At 33.6% G+C, this 12,100-nt stretch overlaps 1 protein-coding gene across 6 annotated transcripts in view; it reads right to left on the bottom strand.

The window, feature by feature from the left end:
* LOC137623155 (pro-resilin-like) overlaps nucleotides 1–10,893 on the bottom strand; it is a 16,810-nt gene extending 5,917 nt beyond the window's left edge. Inside the window, exons 1-3 of one of the 6 annotated variants that reach the window (XM_068353847.1) lie at nucleotides 5,237–5,275; nucleotides 4,768–4,845; nucleotides 4,273–4,645 (exon numbers count right to left, since the gene is read on the bottom strand). In XM_068353847.1, coding sequence (XP_068209948.1) covers nucleotides 4,346–4,645; nucleotides 4,768–4,845; nucleotides 5,237–5,248 — 390 coding nt within the window. In that variant the 5' untranslated portion in view covers nucleotides 5,249–5,275 and the 3' untranslated portion in view covers nucleotides 4,273–4,345. Of the gene's footprint in view, nucleotides 1–190; nucleotides 229–4,272; nucleotides 4,646–4,767; nucleotides 4,846–5,236; nucleotides 5,276–9,082; nucleotides 9,459–10,069; nucleotides 10,148–10,815 lie in introns of those variants that run through there. The other 5 variants (XM_068353846.1, XM_068353848.1, XM_068353850.1 and 2 more) reach the window with 5 other exon arrangements.
* Nucleotides 10,894–12,100: the final 1,207 nt, after the last annotated feature.

The raw sequence follows: 12,100 nt of genomic DNA, 5'->3' as shown, positions 1-12,100 counted from the left end.
TAAATACTAGGGTCCAGATAAATCATAACAATACCAAATATTAATTTAAAATAAATATGACCGCATAATCATTTCTATTTTCTTTTTTTATAAGACAGAAATTATGTTTTATTATTTTTTTCATGAAGATGATTCCTACATAGGTAATTTCCAAAACTCCAAATAATGCAAATACATTTTCTTTTCTTACCTTTGAGTTCATGTTGAATGCTGAAACACCTTTGCTGGTTTGTGTCTTACTCAGCTAAGCGATCATATTTATACCCAGTGATGGGCAGGCGTGGCCACCAGGCCTACAAAAAACTTAGCAATCCACCTCAGAATATTTCTCAAGATTGACGAAAGCATCTGAGTGAAGGATTAAATCAGAGCTGAGGTGGAAAAAATAGAAAATATTAACTGTTTCAATATAACTTGCAATATGCCAAATTCTTGTTTTGTTTTTCATTATGATAGAAATATAAAATATATGCAGTGTACAAAATCAATATATCTTTTAATATCTACATAATTATTATCATTATTATTATCACTAGCAAAGCTACAACTTTAGTTGGAAAAAAACTATGCAGTTTACAAAATCGATATACCTTTTTATATCTCTCTACATAAAACATAATCATAATAGGTACATTATACTATAATCTCCATACGTACATTCATATGTTGATATTGGAATGATCAATTCCTATCCTTTTTATTTAACATTTCATGAAATGTCAAAGCCTGTTTCTTCCTGCTGATTTGGGCTTAACAGAAATATTTATCTATCTATATTAGAAGACAGAAAAAAAATTTTGATTTCGTTCAGATTGTTCAATTACATATTTACGAATCAGGTAAGAGAGAGAGAGAGAGAGAGAGAGAGAGAGAGAGAGAGAGAGAGAGAGAGAGAGAGAGAGAGAGAGAGAGAGAGTTGAGAAAATGCCGTAAAGAAACGTAAAAATCCTCGAATAAATGTTATCAGATATTTACAATTTTAAAAACCGATATATTGACGTGAAGGAGGGACATTACGGTCACCAACCCGTAAAAGATAATGACAAAATAAGGTAAAATTACGGTCGCCTGTATTTTACTGAAATACGGCTGAAAACAGTATATTTTTATGGAGAATTTCCTATTAGATTTATGGTTTTTTATCAGTGTAGATAGATAGATAGATAGACAGTTAGATAGATAGATAGACATTGTATTGCTATAAAATTCCAATAAACTGCCATAAATTATCTTGAACTTCTACGAAAAAAATACCCTCCAATATCATTTCAAACTTTAGATGCCCCTTAAGAGTTGGATTTGATAAAACAGCATTGGCCAGCCGTAAGGATATTGATTTTATTTCATTAAACATATTTACATGAAAAAACTGGATGTTATATATGCGAATAGATAAAATATATCTCATGTATTCTATTTTCGTGGTAGAGGACTTTACAGTGAGTAGCAGGACTAAAAGCTTATGAAACATGCTTAACCTTCAAGTACTGTAACAAGCACTAAACCTCATGGGAGATGACTGACATAGACATACACCCCTTGAAGCTCATTGTGGATTTTCTTTGAGAGAGTCGCAAGTATTAATGTTTGCAAAAAGAGGGAGAGGCCGGGTTCAGAGAAAGGTAAGCCTTGTTGAATATGGTAAGAAAGCAGGTATTGAGCACTTAAGCTTGTGGAAGACAGAGGCAGTGAATGACGAGAACACTAGCTTGTGAAAGATAGCAAGACATTGAGCAGCAAACACTTAAGTTTGTGGAAGAGAGAAAGACAGCAAATAGCAAGAATATTAGCTTGTGCAAGGTGGCAAGACAGCGAGCAGCAAGCACTTGAGATTGTGGAAGAGAGAATGACAGCAAATGGAAAGAGCTCTAGCTTGTGTAAGATGGCCAGAAACCAAGCAGAGAGTACTTAAGTTTATTGAAGATAGAAAGAGAGTGAATGTCAAGAACATTAGCTAGTGTAATATAGCAAGACAGCAAGCAACAAGCACTTAAGCTTGTGGAAGAGAAAAGGACAGCAACTAGCATGCACATTGGCTTGTGCAAGATGGCCAGACACCTAACAGCAAGCACCTAAAATTGTGGAATAGGGCTAGATAACGAGCAGCAAGAGCAGAATCTCGTGGAAAAGGGCTAAGTAGTGAGTAGCAACCATCCATACCAGTGGAACATGACCTGAGCGAGTAATGCGTATCAAGTCATCGCCATATCTTATCACGCCATCACAATAGCCAATTAAGGGCATCAGAGCAGTTTGGTTAAATTCAACGAGAACAGCTATGACCTCTCAGGCAACCTTACAGTATATGATTCACAGTTTGTATAGGTTCTCCACAGGTGCACAGAACTCTCTCAGAAACCCCCCCCCCAACTCCCCCCACCATCCCCCCCCCCAACTGAGCAGATTAACCCTAGTTCTTCCTACCTTTCCTCAAATAGCAAGGTCTGATGTAAGTATAAGATGTCTGGATAACAAGTAGAGCCGGCTAAAGTAAGTAAAACTTGTCCTTATGGATGATAAAAAGTTTTTTATGTAGAGTACAGATTAACCATGGACAAGGATTGCCTAGAGACTAATCATCTGAATACAATTTCAATTGTCTCCTAACGACTGAAGCTAATGGCTAATAAGCGTTCGTTGTGTAATCAAACCAAATAAATCCAAATCAGCAAAAACCCACAATTCAATCGGGAATTCGTATTTCCTGAATGTAGAAGTTGGCATCACTGAGTAATCCAATATTTAGTAGAATTTTACTAGCTAAGTAAAAAACATATATATCCAGATACCTAACTACACCATAACATTCTGACTACTTTTCCCCTTCTTTGAAAATTGTGGTAGCCTATTGGAAATGTCCCTTTCTACCAATCAGCTGGATCAGGATTCGAGACCTACTCAAGTTTGATAGACTTTTGTAGTGTCTTCAACCACACCATCCTAGTCAGCTAAGGAGGGGGATTTGTGGGAGCTTATAGGTATACCTGCTGATATATCAGCAACCATTGCCCGGATCTCCTGGTCCTAGTTTGGTTGAAGAGTGGTCTTGGGCACTGATCTTATGTATATATGATCAGTCTCGAGGGCATTCTTCTGTCTCTAGGGCAGGATAAGGATCAGTGATTATTTGCAGCTTTCTGTGACCATCTTCCTGTACAATGACCTCCAAGACACAGTGCTCGGAATAGCCTGTAACATGATTTTTTTTTTTTTATCCAGAGAAATAACTTGCAGAGCTTTGCCTACTAGGTTTAATAATCTTGCACAGAAACGTTTGTTTTACTATACTCTTTATTTCTAAGGGTAATGTGGAAAAGGATAAGAAAGATGATAAATCAAAGTATAGGGATTTTATCCTATTAAATTTGAAGTTAATAATACTTTCAGCAAATATATACTATATAAAGACAGACCTACTGGTGAGTTAGGATAGGTCATATATATATATATATATATATATATATATATATATATATATATATATATATATATATATATATATATATATACATATATATATATATATATATATATATATATATATATATATAATATATATATATATATATATATATATATATATATATATATATTCATATATATATGTATATATATATATATATATATATATATATATATATATATATATATATATATACATTATATATATATATGTGTGTGTGTATATATATATATATACTTATATATACATATATTTATATATGTATATTTACATATATATATATATATATATATATGATAAAATTCTTCGGTTTTGAAATAAGTTAAAAAAACATTTCTCATAGAGTGGACATAGGCTATATAGAATGTTATATTTGATAAACATGATTTTCTTTTTATATACCTACGTATACATGCGTACGTGCGTGTGTGTTTGCGTTTATGTGTGTATGTGTTAGGTTGTATATCAGCATTAGGGTTTAAACTTTTAAGGTAATTTCCTTAGTTTGAGGTAATTTGCATGGTTTCAAGGGAATTTTAAGGTAATTCTAAGGTCATTTCGATTTTACTTGCTTCAAATTTAAGGATATTGGAAAAGTTTTCCTAATCAAGGGTAAAAAAGCAGCAGCATCTAAGATATCAATTGCTTTATAACCAAATGTCATCTTAATACCTTCTCATATTTGGTTCCTTATTATGTTTTTTTGTTTTGTGAATTTAGCTAAAGCCATATAAATCCTATTAATCATACCATATCTAATAAATTTTCAGGGAATATCTATACAAACATGAAAACTACTTTTCAATTGCATCATTTAATGGTTCATAAATACATAAATATTTTGTACAGTCAAGAATATTGACAGGAAATCTTCAGAAGAACTTATTTGGATTCGTTGGAGTCTGAGGAGTACCGGTATCTTGGCCTCTCGTAAGACTCAACTGACTCGGCTGAGGAGGTATCTTCATGGTTGACCTCAGCCACGTAGCCTGAGTCTCCATTGACGAAATACTTGACAGTCTGCAGACGACCGTCGGGAAGCTCGACGTAGTAGGATCCCTGAGTTTCGTCTCCATCACGGGTCTCCTGGTGTCCGAATTCGTTGCTGGAAGGGTCGTGGTCCACAGCCCAGTTGAAGCTGTAACGAGCTTCGCTGGATTCGTAGGATTCCTCAGATGAATCCTGCAAAGCATAGGGATATTAGGTGATGACTTTACTAATAATAAAGATATATTTTAGTATATTTTGTATTATAGATTGTCATTTATTGAAACATATTGCTGAGGAAAAACTGAGAGACTTACTCTTCTTGGAGCATATTCGAAGGATTCCCTGCTGTCAGCAGCTACCAGGGCAGCGAGGCCCAAGACCACGAGAATAACCTTTTAAAAAAAAACATTTATGATTAGATATTAATGTACAGATAAATCATAACAATATATTCATTCATAAAATATATATATTCGTATAATAATTTCTATTTGCATTGTTTATGAAAGAGTAATTCGGTTTTATAGTTTTTAATTATCAAGAATATTGGTGTATTGGTAATTTCCAAAACTCAAAGAACTGCAATTACCATTAAATATTAATGTACAGAGAAATCATAATAATACTGGGTATCTTTTTATAATGAATATGACCGTATAATCATTTTTATTTTCTTTGTTTGTAAGAGAGAAATTATGTTTTATTATTTTCATTCATGAAGATGATTGCAATATGGATAATTTCCAAAACTCAAAGAACTGCAAGTAAATTATCTTTTCTTACCTTTGAGTTCATGTTGAATGCTGAAACACCTTTGCTGGTTTGTGTCTTACTCAGCTAAGCGATCTTATTTATACCCAATGATGGGCAGGCGTGGCCACCAGGACTACAAAAAAAAGCTAGCAATTCACCTCAGAATATTTCTCAAGATTGACGAAAGCATCTGAGTGAAGGATTGTATCAAAGATGAGGTGGAAAAAACTAGAAAATATTAACTGTTTCAATATAACTTGCAATATGCTAAATTCTTCTTTTGTTTTTCATTATGATAAAAGTTTAAAATCTATGCAGTGTACAAAATCAATATACCTTTTAATATTTCTCTACATAATTATTATTATTATTATTATTATTATTATTATTATTATTATTATTAGCAAAGCTACAACTCTAGTTGGAAAAGCAAGATGCTATAAGGCCAAGGGCTCCAACAGGGAAAAATAGCCCAGTGAGGAAAGGAAACAAGGAAATAGACAAATGATATAAGAAGTAATGAACAACCAAAATAAAATATTCTAAAAATATTAACTGCTTCATTATAACTTACAGTATGCTAAATTCTTGATTTCTTATTATGATAAGAATGAAAAAAATATGCAGTGTACAAAATCAATATGCCATTTTATATTTCTCTACATAAAAAGCATTTATAATGCGTAGAATATACTATGCCGGGACACGACAATTTAGCGCCAGACAATTTAGTGCTGACGATTAAGCGCTGACAATTCAGCGCCTACAATTAAGCGCTGACAATTCAGCGATAACCAATTAAGTGCAAAGACAACTCAGCGCTGACCAAGAAAGTGCAAACACAATTCAGCGCCAGACAATTCAGTGCTGACAATTCAGTGATAACAAATTAAGCGCAAAGACAATTCAGCGCTGACCAATTAAGTGCAAAGACAATTCAGCGCTGACCAATTAAGTGCAAAGACAATTCAGCGCTGACCAATTAAGTGCCAAGACAATTCAGCGCAAAGAAAGATTGTAATACTGCCTCATAGTTGATCATTTTAGACAGTCGTATCATATGAATTAAAAAATCTTTACTAAAAATTAAAAACAAAAATCAATGCTAAAAATTGGCCTTTTTTGGACAGAAACTGTGTCCTATTTGCATAGGCCCTGTCTTCATATGTACATCTACAGTATATGCTCGTATTGAAATGATCAATTTCTATCCTTTTTTATATAACATTTCATCTAATGTCAAAACCTATTTCTTCCTGCATATTTAGGCTTAACAGAAATATCTATCTATCTCTCTATCTATCTGTCTATCTATCTATCTAACTATGCGTAGTATAAACGATTTTTTTCAGCAGACAAAATTTTTATTTCGTTCAGATTGTTCAATTCATTCTTTACGAAGAGGGTAAGTGATAGAGGGTTAGATAGATAGATAGACATTGTATTGCTATAAAATTCCATTAGATTTCCATAAACTATCTTGAACTTCTAAGGAAAAGAATCCTGTCATATATCATTCTAAACTTTAGATGTCGCTTAAGTGTTGGACTTGATACAACAACATTGGCTATGCCGTGAGGATATTAAATTTATTTTATCAAACATATTTATATTAACAAATTGGAGCTTTTATATAAGAAGTGGAATATATCTCATGTAATCTATTTTCGTGGAAGAGGCATTGCCAGTGAGTAGCAGGCAATAATGTTTATGGAAGATGCCTAAACTGCAAATAGTGTAAGAAATACTAAACCTCATGGCAGATGTCCGACATTGACAAACGTCCCCTGAAGCTCATTGCATTTTTTTCAGGGACAGAGTTGCAAGTATCAATGTTTGCAGAAGAGGGATAGGCAGGGATCAGCGAAAAGTAAGCCTTGTGGAAGATGGTAAGAAAGCAGGTATTGAGCACTTAAACTTGTGGAACAGAGGAAAATAGTGAATGACAAGAATATTAACCTGTGTAAGATGGCCAGACACCTAACAGCAAGCACCTAGAATTGTGGAATATGGCTAGATAACGAGTAGCAACAGCAGATTCTTGTGGAAAAGGGCTAAGTAGTGAGTAGCAACCATCCATACCAGTGGAAGATGACCTGAGCGAGTAATACGTATCAAGTCATCGCCATATCTTATCACACCACCGCAATAGCCAATTATGAGCATCAGAGCAGTTTGGTTAAATTCAACAAGATCGTCATGAGAACAGCAAGGACCTCTTAGGCAACCTAGGAGTCTCTCATTTTCAGTTTGTATTGGTTCTCCACAGGTGCACTAACACTCTCAGAAAGCCAACCCCCCCCCCCCCCCCCCCTCCCCCACCTGAGCAAATTAACCCGAGTTCTTCTTACCTTCCCTCAAGTAGCAAGGTCTGATGTAAGTAAAAGATTATGGATTATTAAAAGTTTCATTACAGAGTGCAGATTAACCATGGACAAGTACTGCCCAAAGAATGATCATTTGAGTACAATTTTAATTGTAAGTGCCTCCTGGCTACTGAAAATAATGGCTAATAAGGGTTCGTTCTGAAATTAAAGCAGATAAATCCAAAACAGTAAAAACCCACAATTCAATCGGGAATTCATATTTCCTGGATGAAGCAGTTGTCATCACTGCGTAATCCAGTATTTAGTAGAAAAATACTAGCTAGGAAGTAACATATCTCTTAAGAAACCTGATTACAACATAACATTCTGACTACTTTTCACTTCTTTGAAAATTGTGGTAGCCTATTGGAAATGTCCCTTTTTACTAATCTGCTGAACCAGGATTCGAGACCTACTCAAGTTTGATAGACTTTTGTAGTGTCTTCAACCACACCAACCTTGTCAGCTAAGGAAGGGGATTTGGGGGAGCCTATAGGTATACCTGCTGAGTCATCAGCAGCCATTGCCTGGAACTTCTGGTCCTAGTTTGGGTGAAGAGGGGCCTTGGGCGATGATCATATGTATATATAGTCAGTCTCTATTTCATTCTCCTATCTCTGGGGCAGGATAAGGATCAGTGATTATTTGCAGCTTTACCATCTTCCTATAAATTGACCTCCAAGGCACAATGCTCTGAGTAGCTCTTTTCACAAGCTGTAAGAAGGTAACCTGATTTTTATATTTTTTTTTAATCCAGAGAAATAACTCTTGCAGAGCTTTGCCTGTTAGGTTTAATGCTCCCGCACAGAAACGTATGTTATACTATACTCTTTATTTCTAAGGGTAATATGGAAAAGGATAAGAAAGATGATAAATCAAAGTATAGGGATTTTGTCTTATTAAACTTAAAGTTAATAATGCTTTCAGTAAATATATACGAGATAAAGACAAACCTACTGGTAAGGCAGTAAGATAGGTATATATATATATATATATATATATATATATATATATATATATATATATATATATATATGTGTGTGTATATATATATATATATATAGATATATATATATATATGTATATGTATATATATATATATATATATATATATATATATATATATATATATATTTATATATATATATATATATATATATATATATATATATATATATATATATATATATATATATATATTTCTTCGGTTTTGAAATAAGTTAAAAAAACATTTCTTGTAGAGTAGACATATATAGAATGATATCTTTAACAAACATGATTTTCTTTTTATATACCTACGTATGCATGCATACATGCGTGTGTGTTTGCGTATATGTGTGTATATGTGTTAGTGGTGGATCAGCATATCAATTGCTTTATACCCAAATGTCATAAAAATACATTCTCATATTTTTTTTTATCTGCTATAGCCATTTAAATTCTGTTAATCATACCATATCTAATTAAGTTTTAGGGAGCATTTCTACAAAAATTAAAACTATTTTTCAATTGCATCATTTAATTGTTAATAAATACATAAATATTTTGTACAGCCAAGATTATTGACAGGAAATCTTCAGAATAACTTATTTGGATTCATTGGAGTCTGAGGAGTACCGGTACCTTGGCCTCTCGTAAGACTCAACTGACTCGGCTGAGGAGGTATCTTCATGGTTGACCTCAGCCACGTAGCCTGAGTCTCCATTGACGAAATACTTGACAGTCTGCAGACGACCGTCGGGAAGCTCGACGTAGTAGGATCCCTGAGTTTCGTCACCGTCACGGGTCTCCTGGTGTCCGAATTCATTGCTGGAAGGGTCGTGGTCCACAGCCCAGTTGAAGCTGTACTTGGCTTCGCTGGATTCGTAGGATTCCTCAGATGAATCCTGGAGACATTAAATGATTAAATGAAACATCACAGAGAGTAATAAAAGAAGAAACACTCAATTGATTTTATTCTATATATCTATGTTAGACTAAAGCTATAAGAGTGATCTTTGAGTGCTATATGTGGACGAGATTATGATGAGGGGTAGATGGAGATGGTTTGGGCAAGCTCCTCACCTTCCCCAAGAGAGATTAGTTCACCAAACTTTCAACTGGGCTCCACAAGGCACTAGAAAAGTTGGAAGACCCAGGCCTACATGGCTGAGGACTATGAAGCATGAAGAAGGAGATGATGAATAGAGAAGTATTGCTTTTAAAGCTCAAGATAGAGACGACTGGCGAAATCTAACCGAGGACCTTTACGTTGGTAGGCGTAGGAGGAGATTATGATGATGATGATGATGATATACTGTATATAGGAATTTAGTATATATGACTGTTTCACTCAAGAAACATGACAATTGCTATTTCAATATGGCAGCAATTGCTATTGAAAACTGTCAATTTTCATTCGCGAGTTCTGCAAAATTAAAATGGCGCTTGTCATGTTTCTTGACTGAAACACTCAAGTAACTAAAATCAATATAAATCAACATAATCTTGAACTTACCCTGCGAGGATTGTATTCGTAGGATTCTCTGCTATCGGCTGCTGCAAAGGCGGCCAAGCCTAGGAGGAGGAGGATAACCTTTCCAGAAGAAAAATAGAAATTATTAATTATAAAATTTTTTTGTTAAATTAACAATCGAACGACAGTTTTAGTGTAAATCTGCTTAATAATTCATTATTCCTAATCATTACAGTCAGAGGAAAACTATTTTTATTGGTTACAGTTTATCTTGCAATGACTAATTTGATATGAAGATAATAAAAGCAGGTAGATCAAGCATACTTTAAGGCAGTCATTCAAACCAAGCATTCTAGAGTAAGGCATTCAAATCTAGAAGATGAAAACATGGTATCTAGAAGCCTAGTAGCCTTTCAGAAATTAAGTTTAAACGTCAATTGATTCATTTATCTTCTGTATCATATCCTAATATTGCTCAAAATTATAAAACATTATATGTTTTTTTAATCCTATCAGTCAGTTATCATTGTATCGATTAATTCATTCGATTTAATAGATTAGATTACAGGATAACAGGCAAGTGTACATTATGAATGTATATACTGTACATCAGTTTCTTGTCCACCTTGCTCGGAGGATCGGAAAATTACTTTTTTTTTTAATTATGATTATAATAATTCTAACAATAATAATCACTTGAATCATTTTAATAATTTTGATCATTATCCTATATTTGAAATTTACCTTGAAACTTTAATTTAAATAATCATTATATATTTAAGATTTACCTTGGAGTTCATGTTGATTCTTTCACTACCTGAAGAAGAGTGATACCTGCCCGATTCAAATCCTGAGTTTATATATTAAGCAAAACGAGGCGTGGTTCAACTTCAGGTAGCAAGAGGCTGCTAGCTATTACTTAACCTAGGATAAAAACTGCGATTTTTTTTTTTTTTTTTAATACAAGTTGGTGGATTTTTGTAATTACCCACTTCGAATGTATATTGTGACTCATTTATAGTTACGTATGTATATAGATTAAATAGGAATAGATATGTGCATCAAAGTACAATCAAAATATGTTAACCTACGATTAAAACCATGAGTTTTGTTTTGAAATGCAAGGCAGTGGATTTATGTGATTACCCACTTAAATTGTATATTAGGATTAATTTATAATTACTTATATATATAGATTAAATATGAATAGAAATGTGTGTATCCATGTACAATCAAGATATGTTTAGAAGGGAGTTGGAGAGGAAGACCTAGGAAAGTTTCAAATAAGGGTATTTCACATCTAATCAAATTAGGCCAAAATCTTATAATTAGGTATATATATATATACAGTATATATATATATATATATATATATATATATATATATATGTGTGTGTGTGTGTGTGTGTGTGTGTGTGTGTGTGTGTGTGTATATATATATATATATATATATATATATATATATATAGAGAGAGAGAGAGAGAGAGAGAGAGAGAGAGATAGATAGATAGATAGATAGATTGGTAGAGAAGTAAATAGAAGGATATGTGTATATTCGTGTACAATCCAGATATGCACAGAAGGAAGTTTAAAGGTTTAAAGGCCACTCATGAATAGCAGAGGCAAGGGACAGTGACATTCCCCTATCAAACAAGGCAATGCCCTAGAGACTGACCATATATATATATATATATATATATATATATATATATATATATATATATATATATATATATATATATATATATATATATATATATATAATCAGCTCCCAAGCCCCTCTCCACCAAAGCTAGGACCAAGGAGGGCCAGTCAATGGCTGCTGATGACTCAGCAGATAGACCTATAGTCTCTCCTAAACTCCCCATCTTTAGCTAACAAGGATGGTGAAGTTGCAGCGAACAAACAAACTAACGAATTTGAGTGGGACTTGAACCCTAGTTTGGCGTTCACTAGTCAGGGACGTTACCGCATCGGCCACCACAACCACTGCTTTTGGAACTGCCTATTCCTATCTGATTCCAATTCCAGGTTTATCTAGGTTGAGAGAGAGAGAGAGAGAGAGAGAGAGAG

The sequence above is a fragment of the Palaemon carinicauda genome, chromosome 30 (genome assembly GCF_036898095.1).
Source record: "Palaemon carinicauda isolate YSFRI2023 chromosome 30, ASM3689809v2, whole genome shotgun sequence".
In the NCBI taxonomy this organism is placed as follows: domain Eukaryota; kingdom Metazoa; phylum Arthropoda; class Malacostraca; order Decapoda; family Palaemonidae; genus Palaemon; species Palaemon carinicauda.
The sequence above is the reverse complement of the archived record's forward strand: the minus strand, read 5'-3'. Positions and strand labels throughout refer to the sequence as shown.